Source organism: Toxotes jaculatrix, chromosome 23, assembly GCF_017976425.1.
Source record: "Toxotes jaculatrix isolate fToxJac2 chromosome 23, fToxJac2.pri, whole genome shotgun sequence".
Lineage (NCBI taxonomy): Eukaryota > Metazoa > Chordata > Actinopteri > Toxotidae > Toxotes > Toxotes jaculatrix.
In genome coordinates, this window is record NC_054416.1 from 1,096,143 (window position 1) to 1,110,000 (window position 13,858).

At 44.5% G+C, this 13,858-nt stretch overlaps 2 protein-coding genes across 7 annotated transcripts in view; both read left to right on the top strand.

Annotated features, from left to right (window-relative positions):
* Positions 1–130: 130 nt before the first annotated feature.
* Positions 131–7,216, top strand: LOC121177382 (arfaptin-1-like). Of its 3 annotated transcripts, none has more exons than XM_041031707.1 (8): positions 131–272; positions 1,988–2,078; positions 3,636–3,729; positions 3,877–3,989; positions 4,066–4,287; positions 4,465–4,622; positions 4,880–5,054; positions 5,177–7,216. In XM_041031707.1, exons 2-8 carry the CDS (start codon positions 1,998–2,000, stop codon positions 5,330–5,332), a joined length of 999 nt encoding a protein of 332 aa, XP_040887641.1. In that variant the 5' UTR covers positions 131–272; positions 1,988–1,997; the 3' UTR covers positions 5,333–7,216. The 3 variants fall into 3 exon arrangements, with proteins under 3 accessions (XP_040887641.1, XP_040887642.1, XP_040887640.1); XM_041031708.1 differs by having other exon boundaries at positions 1,992–2,078; XM_041031706.1 differs by having other exon boundaries at positions 131–237; positions 1,992–2,078.
* A 260-nt stretch (positions 7,217–7,476) lies between these two features.
* The window catches only part of LOC121177308 (FH2 domain-containing protein 1-like), an 18,034-nt gene continuing 11,652 nt past the window's right edge, over positions 7,477–13,858 (top strand). For 2 of the 4 annotated variants that reach the window (XM_041031573.1, XM_041031575.1), the window contains exon 1: positions 7,477–8,740. The gene's annotated coding sequence lies outside the window, so the exon portion shown is untranslated. Of the gene's footprint in view, positions 8,741–11,915; positions 12,126–13,858 lie in introns of all 4 variants that reach the window. The other 2 variants (XM_041031574.1, XM_041031576.1) reach the window with 2 other exon arrangements.

Genomic DNA, 13,858 nt, shown 5'->3' on the forward strand with positions numbered 1-13,858 from the left:
ACAGCACCGCCCGGTTTTTCGGGGTTACTTTGTCTGACAGCTCTGACTGACCTTTGGGTGTCACCGCCCCTCCGGCCTGCACAAGGTAAAAACATCGAGCGTGTCCTGTGGAGAAAAAAAGCTTAAAAACATTTCCGGGTGTGTTTGACTCGTTTCTGCTTCACAACTTTTTGTTTTCCAGGTTTGTTGATGAAGGAAAATGAGTCGCTGAGGCGGAAACACGAAGAAACTGTGACGGTGAGAGGAAAAGGCTTGTTTCTGAAGCCGTGAAGGTAAAAACAGCTTGAACTGTCAGCTCTGTGCGTTTCAAACACCCTGTACTCTGCTCCACACGCCTCAGAAACCGATCACTTGTTGATTATTAGTCGTTTAAAGACTTTTCATTGAAGCGGAGTTTCCCTGGTTCCTGAGGGAACACGGTGTCTTTAGTAGCTTCACCTTTAAAACACTTTTATTTGGAACATTCAGCTGAAGTTGATCCACTTTCTGCTCATTTTCCAGGCTGAAGTCTGTTGAGTTGTGTTGATGTACTGATACAGAGAGGTGTTTCTGTTATTCTGTCCATCCTCACTGGAAAACAACTATATAACTCTAACAGAGCATGGAAACCTTCATAAAAGTAGGATTTATTGGTAGATTGATTTAATTTAGTCCAGGTTTATCTAATAAACTGTACATGCTGTAGTGCGGCTGGATCTGTGATGATCTGTGAGGATTAATGAGTAAAAAAGCTTCTGAAATGTAGAAAGTTTGTGAATCAGAGTTTTTTGGCTTTTCTTCTCAGAAAATGACAATGAATGAACCAGTGATCGATCAAAATCTGATCGATTTTCTGTCGATCGACTGATCAAACACAGGCTGATGGATTGTTGTTTTACTGGCTGCAGTTTACTGAGCTCGTTCCGTAAAGTTTATCTTCCTTTTATTAAGCAGAAGTACAGACAACTTCATTTTCATATTTCGTGGCAGTATTAAGAGGTATAAGGGGTCAAAGTTCACGCTTCACACTGTGTTACCCGTCATACGCTGAAGGTGTTTGTACTTTGCACTCACTCTAAATAAAGTTCGAAGGAAATTTGCTTATTACCTGTGACAGGTAAAGTTGCAGTAAACATCTAAACATTAACCCAAATAAAAACAGTATTCCTGTGATTAAAGTGACTCACTGTGACTCTGCTTGGTTTTTTTATTTTTTGATTCTGAGGCTTAGAGACACTGATGCAACGTTTCAGGGCTGGGCCTCGTCGCCTCTGAAACATGCACTGACTCGTAAAGTCTTCATGTTGCTGCTGGTTGTCTCTGCTGAGGACACGGTTGGTTGTGGTGGTGTTGTGCTCTCAGGTGGTGTGAGGTGTGTTTGTTTCTTCAGCTGCAGCCTGTTAAAGCAGTGGTTGAGCATTAGATGGACACAGGTGACAGTAGCATGGACAGAGACACAGCTGTTCAGGTCCAGGTCTGAAGTTTAAACTCATTTGTCGTTATAATATATTAAAAAAAACATTTTATATGAAAAAGGAGAATTTTTTATGGATTATTGTTAAAATCTGTTTACGTTTGATGAACTGGTGAAGTGCAGTCGTCTCCCTGCAGGTTGGTGTGTTATCACATGTGTGTGCTTCTCCTTTTTCACCACCAGCTGCTGCTGTTTATCCACAGGAACAGATCCCTGAGCCCAGCTGTTTTCCTAACATCAGGCAGCTACAGTCAAAAGTCAATCTAAATATATGTCTTCTGCTATAAATGGTGTAAAGAAGCCTGGTAATGTAATGAGGCAACAGAACAGTAAGGATGTAGAAACATATGAAGCACAGTTTAATGTTCTCACCTGGTTTTCCAGGACAAACAAACCTGTTCTCAATGAACAAGGCTGCATCTGTAACTTCAACACTTAAAGTTAAAAATATAATGCACATTTTTTTCTTATCTTATAAAAAAAACTCCTTTTTACTCTGTGATCTGAAAAACGTTTCCTGTTTTATCTCCTGAGGAAGAAGAAGATGGAGGTGGAGGAGCAGACAGGAGGTGTCAACGTGGCGTCCAACATCACAGAGGCAGAAGAAGAAGAAACTCCTCCCAGGGTGAGACGGCATGAAAGCCACAGAAGCATCTCTCTGCTCCCTGCTGCTGTTTAAATTCACTCTGACTGACAGTAGGAGGCGCTACTTTCTTTATTCAATGAATTACTTCATGCCTCTTGAAAATCCAGTGGGTTTGAGGCTCCGCCTTTCTGCTGCGGCGTGCAGGTGGACTCCAGGACCATGTGACTTTATATGCTCCCACAGCCACAGACTGCAGCTCCAGCCTGTTTGATTATGGACTCATTAGTCCTCCTGTGTCTCAGTGTCTCTGACGGCCTGAGCGTGTGATTGGTCAATTACACAGATATAAAACGGACGTGTGGTTGATTCATTTGTTCTTTACAGTCGTTGCACACACAGCAGCACGTTGTGCAACCAGTCAAATGAAAGAGCAGAAACGGCGTTTAGCAGCGAGCTAACACCCTCGACAATGTTATCAACAGTTGTCATGACAACAAGAGAAAGCCGGACCGATAAGCAGCGACAGCGAGTGGATGGGAACGTATTTGTGTGTCTGATAAGACGACCATTGTTGTGGTTAATGGTTTTCGGGTGACGGCAGGTAATGGGAGTGGTCGTGCTGCCGTGATGTCAGCGGGTGACTCACCTGTGTGCAGAGCAGCAGTGAAAAGTAAAGCAGCTGATGAGGAGAACCGTGTGTCGGTTCCTGTCGGTTCCTCCAGGGAATTTCTGTCAAACGTTCACTCGGACATCTTTCAAAATCATGCAGGTTTAGATGAATTGTCCCTTTAAGAGAAACCAGCAGTTCCTGTCTCACATCAGCCTGTCTAACCTTTAGAAAGAGCAAAGGTGGAAACTGTGTGTGTGTGTGTGTGTGTGTGTGTGTGTGTGTGTGTGTGTGTGTGTGTGTGTGTGTGTGAGGCTCGTTTTGCGTCACTACATGCCTCACTGTCTCTTCAATTTGACACAACAACTTTGAGCCAAATTCATCCACAGGTGTGTGTGTGTGTGTGTGTGTCTGTGTGTGTGTGTGTGTGTGTGTGTGTGTCTGTGTGTCTGTGTGTCTGTGTGTGTGTGTGCGCTTGTTTTGCTGTACTCGTGGCGGTTTGAGGGTTCAGACGTGGTTTTGGGTTCAGGTTAGAATCAGGTCGGGGTTCGGGGTCAGGGTTAGTCGGTTGGTTAAAGTTAGGTTAAGGTTGAGGGTCCTCACAAAGACAGTACACAAGTATAAACGTGTGTGTAATTACCTCTCATCTGCATCAGGTGACTATTTCCTGTCTTAAGCGCTCCAGTGACCTCTGACCTCTTTTTCCTGCCGCCAATCACAACAGGTAGCCATCATCTCTGTGGCAACCTCACAACCTTTTGATCTGGCTTCTGATTGGCCGCTGTAGGCTCCGGTTCCCACGGTGATCTCTCCATGTGTTGTCACGGTTGCTTTGACTCCTGACCTTTGACCTTTTTACCGTTGGATACCCCTTCTAGGAACTGAGACTTATGCTGCGTTCAAGAGCTTTAGGACATTTAAACTCCAAAGCACAGAAAGATGCAGCAGGAAAGGGAGGTAACACACGTGTCTGTTTGCTTTCTGTACAGGAAGCAAACAGTAACTGCAGCCACACCGACAACAATGTCACCTCACCTGATGTCGCCACAGCTGAGGTCACCATGGAAACCGGGCAGTGCAAAGGTAAGATATCAAGTGTGTTCAGACTGAAGATGTAGCACGCTTTCATGTTACTGTATTTGCACAGGTTTGATTGTTGAAATGTGTTTGCAAAAGTGACAAAGTGACAACAAAAACATTAGGTTTTCTGACCTTTGACCCCACATCCAGACATCCCAGTGACACCACAAAAACTGGGACCTGTGGTTGTTCAAGGCAACGGAAAGAACCCGGCGAGCGAGAAGCTGCAGAGAGTCCGCAAGTGGAGCATCACCACATATAAAGTGAGAAGAGTCTATCAGGACTTATTGATAATCGATAAATATCAGTGTGATCAGCTGTGACTCTCTCTCTCTGCAGTGTACCAGACAGGCGCTGTCAGAGAAGCTCGGTCGTGGATCTCGTACGGTGGACCTGGACCTGGAGCCTCGCCTCGAGCTGCTCAGAGACGACCGGCAACGCTACGATCACGTGACCAAGCTGGCTCAGACGCTGGCCAGTCAGCTCGCCCAGCTCACAGTGACACAGAAGACCCTGGGGGACGCCTTCACCGAGCTCAGCGTCAAAACGCCGACGCTGCATGTGAGTCTGAGAGAAAAACCACTGAGAGCCACATCATACCTAAAGAAACTGCTAACCAGCAGACAATACCATAACATGACTAATAGTAAAGTAGCTGTTTACTCCTTTACTCTGTGATTTGTTGTTTTTTTTGTGGTTGTAAACCTTTATAAAACTCAGACGCATGTAATGCATCAGGTGGCGTTTGGTGTGAACGCAGAGGCTCAGAAGTTTCTGTCTAAGAGCGGCGAGACTCTGGTGGCGGCCATCAATTCCTTCACGTCCGACATGAACACTCTGGTGAACAAAACCATCGAGGACACCATGATCAACGGCAAGCAGTACGAGGCTGTCAGGTGCGCCCGACACGACACAGCAGATATCCATCATCAGTGGTAAATGTCACGCGTTCTTGTTGGGGACACTCTGAGTAAAGAGCGAAGATTTGTTTCCAGAGCACCGTTGTGCACCGACATTCCAGATACATGGCAACAGAAATCCAGGAACGCTCACCAAAAGTCTTCCTGGGAAACACAGAACATCATTTCCTCAGTGTGCTGTTCCCTGTTGAGGTCTTTCTGAATATTTATAAAAACGCTACCCCTGATTTCAGGGTGGAGTATGACGCGTACCGAGTCGACCTGGAGGAGCTGAACCTGGGGCCCCGGGACACCGTCACGCTGCCCAAACTGGAGCAGGCGCAGAAAGCCTTCCAGAGCCAGAGGGAGAGGTACCAGAAGATCAGAGACGACCTGTCCGTCAAAGTCAAGCTGCTGGAGGAGAACAAGGTGAGAGGGACAGATTGAAAAATACAAACATTAGTGTGATCATTTCAGAACAGTTTAAAAAAGTAAAAGTTTTCACATTCAAATCAGAATGGACTTACTTTTCTTTCTGGACCTGTCTGCAGGTCAAAGTCCTCCATAACCAGTTATGGCTGCTGCACAGCGCCATAGCAGCTCACAGTTTATCATGTCACCGTTTCCTCGAGCAAAACATCGGTCAGGCCAGCGAACACCTCAGCAACCCCAGCACAGACGCCCCCTCCTGGCTGGAGGAAAGTTGACCCAACAAATTCTCCATGCGGCAGGTGGACAGACGTGGGTTCAGAGGAGGTTTTCAGATTCATGGATGCTATTGTGGGAAAAATCGGGGAGACACTTGATAGGATAACTGGTTAGGTAAGCAGGAAGTGGAATTTAATTTTGCGGGATTGGGATGGATATCAAGTACCTGGAAAACCCTGTTTGCCACAGAAGCAGGTAGTTAGGGAAGGTGGGAGGGGGGGTTCCTGGGGTCGGGGTGGTGGGTGCAGGTCTGGAAAGCTTTAGAAAAAATCTGTCACTTTCCAGGTCTCAAAATGTTGAACTCCATGAGAGTCTTGGAAAGTTTTGGAAATGATGCTGAGCATCCTGAAATGATATTTAGGGCAAAAGGTTCTGAAGAGCCCTGTTTCCGTATCATACACACTCTCAGCGATACACAGCACTTGTGACTTCTGACCTGTTTAACGAGCACACACATATACATATGTACCCCTGCTGGTTTTCTTGCCTCTGTCTCAGTGTGTTGGGGAGTAAATCCATCTAAGCCTCTGTGAAGTACTAAGCCTTTCTTTGAACTTTAAAAATCCTCCAGTCAGAAAGTCGCAGCGACGAAAAAAGCCTCAGCACTTCAGAGCTGGAAAACAGCTCCACTGTCCCCGAGGGCTGGCATGTTCCTCGGGTCTGTATCAGCTAAGGTCGGGCTCCTACAGCCACTCCTGCTTTAGATCTGGGTCCAGGTTGATAAAATACCTCTCATATCTCTTACTGAATCTTTTGTTTTCAGGAAGCAGCTTCTTTTTTTTATCCGACTCTGTCACTTTGACCAGTTTAAATGCCAAACGTCACCTGTTCTCTGGCTAATGTGTTAGTTTTTGGCCCAGGATCAGTTGTGATGTGAAAGAGGCACGTCTCAGTATCATTTAACTGTCTAATCAAACACTATATCGTCGTCAGTCTGAGACCGGCTTTAGAGTTCAAGCTTATAAAAATTTGCTGAAAAAGCAAAGAAAAGCCACGTTGATAAAGACTGAGAGAAGTTTATTCCGTTTAGCTGGAAATGCTGAATAAATGTGCTGCCATGTTTTTTTTTTCTGTTCATCCTGACAGATATTTGTGGATGAAATAACAGAAACACCTCAACATTTTGATGCAGCGTGCAACATTTAGCTTGCATCATAATGTGAAACCTCCCAGTTATTTTATCCACCCACTGTATTTTCTTGCACTCTGTCCAAAGCATAATCTGCCTTAAATATTACGACTGTGTGATGAAATGTTTGGTGCACTGGCTCCTTTCTGTTGTGTGAGCTTGTGTGAATGTGTTTGTGTTTGTGTCACTGTACCTGACAACAAGAAAACAACAGCTATGCAGCTATCCTTAAAAAGGATTTTTACGCTGCCGGTTTCTTCTTTGTTTCCTTGTGTCCTATAAAACTGTCCCATCTGCATTCAGTTTTGCCTCAAAGGGAAAATTCATTCAATTTAAAGATGAAGAAAATGTTTCTGTGATGTATTAAAGAGGCCAAAACGATCTGTGACTCACAGTTAAATCAAGAAAAAACAACTGGAAACTGCCACAGTTGAGCTTTTTATGATTTTCAGGTGTTTAATTGATGTATTTTTCCTGTTTCTTTTTTTCTGCTTCCATTCCTCCTTAATTATTTTCATGGTGCCAGACCTATACGGAGTTTTACAAAAACCAAAGCACAAGTTAAAAGGAAAAGGAGGAAAACTCTGGGACTTTCTGTGAGGGAATGAATGTTTTGGGGGTTTTCTTTCCGTTTGGGTTGTAAATGCCAGACACAAACCAAAATGTACATAAATAACTGTTAAAACTACCAAATAAATCAATCCAGAGTAAAAATGCAACACATTTTTCTTGAATAAAAAGTTTTTTCTGTCTAGATTTTGATTTATAACTGAATCTGAGAACATTCATACAGGATTCGATTATTCACTGTGCTAACTGAAGGTTTTAGGTGCTTTCCACACACTTTGGTTTTTCTTTACAGTTGTTTTCACTTTCACAATCTGAAATGTTTCATTGGTAATCATCTTTAAATGTCTAAGATAATTGTTAGTGAGGACCTTAATTCAGATTATTCAGACCTGTAAAATAAAATGTTTCTGGGTCTTGATAACAACAAAAAACTAGGAAAAGTGTACACGATGCAAACACTGTAGAATATTCAGCGAATACTGACGGAGAAGTAGCTTTGTGGAGAAGTAAGACTGTTCATTGTATGTGTTTCTTTCTCTGTCCGTGGAGTGTAGAATCAGTCTGGTCTGTTTGTGGTTCTGTTGCTCTGATTGCCTTAAAGAGAGGCAATTATTCACCTGGCAACACCGACACACACAAGCCTGATTCTGCTGTTGCGTCCAGGCTCATTTTCCCAAACACACGAGCAGAATAGAGTTTCTCACAACAAAGATGCTCCCTGGTGGTTCAGGACTTCTTTTTTAAAACTGGTTCGTCTTTGGACAGAAACTAGATCACATGCTGACAAACATGTTGTCTGGACTGTTTGATCTCTTGGTACAAACCACAAGGAAAAACTGTACTAAAGGTCAGAGGTCATCTGAGACTGCAGCACACACCAGACTGTTTGAGTCTGTCCAATATGTTTTTATGACAATGTACCTGCAAATGTTAGCATGTTAACTCTGACATGGTGAACATGGTAAACATTAGCATTAGCATGTTAGTATTGTCATGGTGAGCACGTTAGCATGTTGGTGTTAGCATGTAAGAAAGAAAACTGCTGACACGGAACGATAATCGTGTGTGTGTGTGAGGAGGGAAGCCTGTTTTTTGCCAAGGGCGGGGCTGGCAAAGCTTATCTGGGCCACACACACAGACACACACACACAAACACAAACACAAACCTAATACTTCCCACAACCTGGACCCAAGTCTTCATCCTAAAGTTTAATTATCGACACTAATGGGACCAACTTTTTTGTTCTTATAAGGACTTTGAGCCCCCCCAACACACACACACACACACACACACACACACACACACACACACACACACACACACACACACACAGGATGTTTGCTAATTTTCCACTTCAGCCTCACTCAGGTCTTCAATGTAAAATTAATTAACTCTGTGTGTGTGTGTTCATGTTTCCTAGCAGGTGGGCGTGTCCGGGAGAAAGTCCTTTCTCTTCCACCTGAGTGATCACGCATGCGCAGGCTGCCTGGGGTCCCCACCTCTCCCTCTTTCCCTCCCTCTCACGCGCGCACTCGCACGCACCCGCAGCCGGTGTTAGCGTGTTGGTCGGTTACACGGCGCGCGCTGCCTGTGGATGCGAGCCGGAGTCAAACGGGATCAGTAAATCTTGTTTTCCTGTGAATTTGGTGATTTTTTAAACGGGAGTTTTGCACCGGAACGTCCGCGTCGCTGGGATCGATCACTCCGGTAAGTTTAAATGGAAACGACACCACACACATTCGTTTTTTTCACCTCATCTGATTTCAGTGCGACAGCCAGTTCACTTCGGCGCGGGTGAGAATTTACTCTGTAGGCTAACAAGCTGTTCAGCACGGCGGCACCTCACACCAACCAGCCTGCCTTCACATTTCCACAGTTTCGTGGAATAAACCCTTAACCAGCGTCTGTAATGCTCCTGTGATATCCCTGTTATGGTTTATATAGTGGTGTCCAATCTCTAAAACATTTCGGCACTGTATATTTGATTCTTATATCTTCTGTGTTTAACCTTCTGTGGTATTTCCATAAAATTCCTATAATGTTCGTTTAGACGTTTTGTGTGTGCGCGTCTGTGGTTCATCATTTTATTGGCCTGATGACACTTTTAGACAAGTTTAATTTTGTAGTGCGATAAAATTTCTAGAAGATTCCTCGGGTTTGTTTTCAATGTAGTTTACTCAGCAGTAAGTTTATTTAAAATGGCTTTATGATCTTTATGAGAGTCTGTTGGTGTATCTCTAATGGTTAAACCAATATTTGTTCATCTGCACAGATCTGCAGTGACACTAACTTCACGTTGTGTGTTCTCTTATGGTATTCATACAGTATTCATGCTATTTTCTACAGTGTGTTTGTGGATATTCTTATAATATCTCTATGGTGATTTTGTGTGGGGAGTCTCATTTATCATAACTGTCTTACAATGTAGTATGATGATGAAGATGTCGCTGTAGTATTTCCACAGAGTGTTTTGGTTTTTGACTGCTGATATTGGCAAATGGCACCTTTTAACATTTTTCACTATTTCCTGACATTTTATAAAGTAAATGATTAATCAGTCGATCAAAATAAACGATTAATTGATATGAAAATATTTGTAATTTGCAGCCTTGAATCTAATATAAAAGTAGGAAATTTAAAAATCAAATAAAACAATGAATCAATGATCATAATTTCTGTCCAGTGCTCATCATATTCAGTTTATAATCAACAGAGAAACAAAAAAAAAAAGATTACTGAGGTATAAATATTGCGATCAAGTCATTTTCCATAAATCTGCAAATCAGGTAATGGAGTAATTTCAGCTCTAACGTGCGTTGTACTCCCCTGGGCTCGAAGCCCACTGTCTGTGGGCTCGTTTCCCTTTGTGATTAACTCCAGAATCACGTGCTACAGTTTGTCTGCAGAGAGAAAGAGGATGTTTTTCTGTGTTAGATTTCTGCAGGTTTTGAGGCCTCAGGGTGCTGAAATGCACATGACGTGTCAACATGCAACGCAAACTACCAACACAAGAAACTCACCTAATACAGGCCACAGAACGTGATCACTATGAATGCACTTTATTTCTCACATTCACACATTACGGCTCGTAAATGACCTTAGATTTGACCGTATATAAACTTGAACTCCTAGGAAGGGCGTGTGTTTGCTCGAGGGCACTTCAGAAGGGCAGATCAGCTGCTTGAGAACCGAAATTTCAACTTTGAGTTTGCGCAACATCTCCTCTAACTAATAAGCTAGCTCTTTCTTTGCTTATTTGCATGAGAGATGTTGTCACACCGGACTCCATTGAGAAATCTATTAATTTAATCCTGTGTTGCTTGGTGGCATACACATACCTCTGGTGCAACCTGATCTGTCACCTTTCCTGAATCAACATGGTCGTGAGGTTCCTGCCTGCACTGCAGCAGACTGTGTCCAGGCTGCAGTGCCCCCTCAGCGGGGTGAGTGCTCCGCCTGACCCCCTGACCCGCCTGCAGCTCCAGTGTGGACACCGCAGGATGACATTTTAGATCCGAGACAGTTGTCCGGAATTGTCTGTCTGTCTTTGGCTTTCTGTCTCCATGGTAACCCCAGAGACGAGCGATGCTCAGGCAGCCGTCTGCTTTGCTTGACACCTCCCTCACTGTAAAACACAGCGGTAAACTTAATCTCTCTCACTTCCTGCGCTGAAGAAAAGACCCGTCAGTGGCTCAGTGGAACCGTGAAGGAGATTTGAAGCAGGTTTTTCTACTTTGTGACACTTTTTTTTGGCACAACGAAGCCGAAACTCAGCCAGAACCGATCTGTTTTTCATGCTAATGTTATTTAAAAAGCAGCTCAGATGCTTCTCTGAGCCACGTCAATGTGGGGGGTCCTCTAACCCCCCCCCAGTACCTCCATCACCCCCATCACCCCCACACATACACGTGTGTTTACTGTTGTTTGTCTGGTAAATAAGACAGAGGCCTTCTCCTCCTCAGGGGGTTTTACTGGGGTTTCCACGGTGACGAGTGTGTCAGTGTCTGCTCTGATGCATCTGTCCGTTCTTAGTTATTATCTTTGATGGTTTCCTGGATATTTACTGGTGATTTCTAGGAAGTTAAATTTAGTCAGTAACCTGTAAGAAGTTTTGGGTTAATTTCAAGACTGTGTCCATGAATCTGGACACAGCTTTCTAATTTCCTTCTTCTTCTTCGGTTTCAGTTTGTGGATGGCTGTGCATCCTCCTGCTCCAGCCTGAGCCCGTATTTTCAGACGTGTGTGACAGTGCGGTCTGCTGACCTGCAGCTGTAATCCTCAGACTGAGGCGTTAGGAGATCTGTCACTGCTGCAGAAAGTGTGGGAGCTAATCTGTCAGACTGCTGAGCTGCAGCCAGGCTGTAAACCTAAAGAAATCACAGAGGAGAGGAAAATAAAAAAGCCTTTAAAGGCTTCTCACATTTCCTCTCTGCTTCACCACCGTGCTGTCGGGTTCTTCATCTTCCTCGCGAAAAAAGAAAATGTGGTGTGAAGTAAAATATCTGAATAGAATAAAACTCTAATGTTATTTACTTAAACTTTGTGTAAAAAAAAAAGAAAGATTTCCCACAGACATGGAAATAACTGGTGATGTCATAAAAGAGCGTCACCTGCAGAAACTCAAACTGTATCTGCAGAAAGTCGTCAGACGTCATGTGACGACGCATGTGTGCAGCTCAGGCTGGAAACTATCTGAGCCCAACCTCAGTGTCAACCACCGGGGATTAGAAAGGAGGCTCGGGGTGTCTCCTTCGTCCTCCCTCCTTCAGCTGAATGTGCAGCAAACCAGCACTTATTTTGTCCCGTCTCACCATTTTGGATCGAGGACTTTCGTATTAGTTTCATAGTAAAATCCCAGACGCTGGGTTTTTTTTTTCCGCAGAGTCACTGGAGAAACTTCAGCCCTGAAATGACGACTGCAGCATTTTGGAAAAAAGCATTGAGATGACTGACGGCGTGGAGCAGTGGGTTACTCAGGTTCCTCTGCCTCCAACACACCTGGCGACTGCTGACTCATCTGAAACCTGCTGCAGGTGGCAGATTTGTGAGCTGTGGTCAGATGTGGTGGAGATGAATAGGCAGGAAAAAGCAGGTATCTGCTAACGATTAGCTTTATTATTAGTCAATCTGCTGGTTTGTAGATTAATCATTCCGCCTTTTGTCCGACCTGTTTCCATCCTTCTGTTTTAAAAAGTTTAAATCCTGGGGAAAAAGCTGCAAAGTGCAGTGGATACAGATTTAGTTTATATGTGATGACGAACAGGAAGCGTGTGACTGAAACGTCCATGACATCATTTAACTGTCTTCCTCTGCAGCGGTTTAATGAAACCAGCTGGAGAATCAGCTCCACCAGCTGATCGTGACTCCGCCGCACAGTCGTCAAAACCCGGCGTCTTCTCCGGAGAACGATTCTCCTCCTCCACATGATGCACATGCATCGTGATGTGTGTCTCAGTGACGGTCTCTCCTCTGGTGATTGGCCGTCGCACGGCATGAGTCACAGAGCGTTAGTCATCATCAGCCTTCGTGTGTGTGTGTGTGTGTGTGTGTTTGAATGTGAGGTCATGTTATTTGTTTAGTAAAAGGTTTGTGTGTGTGTGTGTGTGACAGAGGTCGAATGAATATGTAGAGTAAATATTTGTCATTGCATTATTTTTCAAACAGGTTTGCAGTGACGTGTGTGTGTGTGTGTGTGTGTGTGTGTGTGTGTGTGTGTGTGTGTGTGTGTGAGTTTTACTGTACACTTTCACTGGCGTCGGTCGTGTTGGATTCTCAGTGCAGCTCCGTGTCAGCCACGTTTCCACGGTTTGGTTCTGAGAAGCGGGTTTTGGGCGGCGTGTCACTGACAGTGTAACCCTGTGAGGTTAGTTTTTACCTGCGTGTGTTGCTGTTAACTTGTGTCCACAGACACACCACAGCGATCCCGTTCCTGATCCCGCTCTGGGCTCATTATTCAGCGTTAGCGGGCTGTTCTCCGACGCTCCTCCGCCACACACACACACTCACAGCTCACAGGTCTCCATTTTAGTATCTGAAGCAGCCACTTCACTGACAGTTTGTCAGGAAAACCATGAGCGGAGGACAAAGCAGGAGGAGGAGGGATCTCCATGCGCTGTCACTGTCAGTTACTCATACTCATTCACTGTTTTTTCATCAGCAGTGTTTCAGGAGCTGTGGTCCCCGCTCTCGCTCAGTATTGAGGTCAGGGCCGACGCTGTGGGAATGTGGAGCAAAGGCAGGAGATGGATGTATGGAGGGATCATAACTGGGTCGGCAGAGAGAAGCTGATGAACGAGTGTGCAGGGGTTGGTTCGTTTCAGCAGCGAAGGGAAATTAGACTTTTTTTTGTTTGTTTTATTCTAAATGTTTCTGCAGCAGATTTCCCAGCATGCACTTGAAGCTGAGCCACATCACCAGCCTGGGTGTCGATACCAGTCGAAAGTCGTCACAAAGTTGTGTAAAAAGTTTTGTGTTGTGTCTCTTTGTGGTTGTTTGGTGTCTTATTCAGTCGTAATAGTTCCAGTACGAGTGACGACAAAGTTCAGTCATCAGTTCACACTCTGACTCCTCATCAACCCCTCAGCCTCGTTATCCAATCAGAGCCCTGGGTCTGTTTTTACTTTCCTCGTGTGATTGGATGATGTCACTGTCACTCGAGTTTAAATCAGCAGCCAAAACTGTTAAAAGAGAGAGAGAGAGAGTGAGAGAGAGAGAGAGAGTGAGAGAGAGAGAGAGAGAGAGAGAGAGAGACCTAAACCTGTCTATGAGAAGATGGAGGGAGAGAAACCAGGGAGGAGAAAGTGGCTGTTTTAGTATTAATAGCCT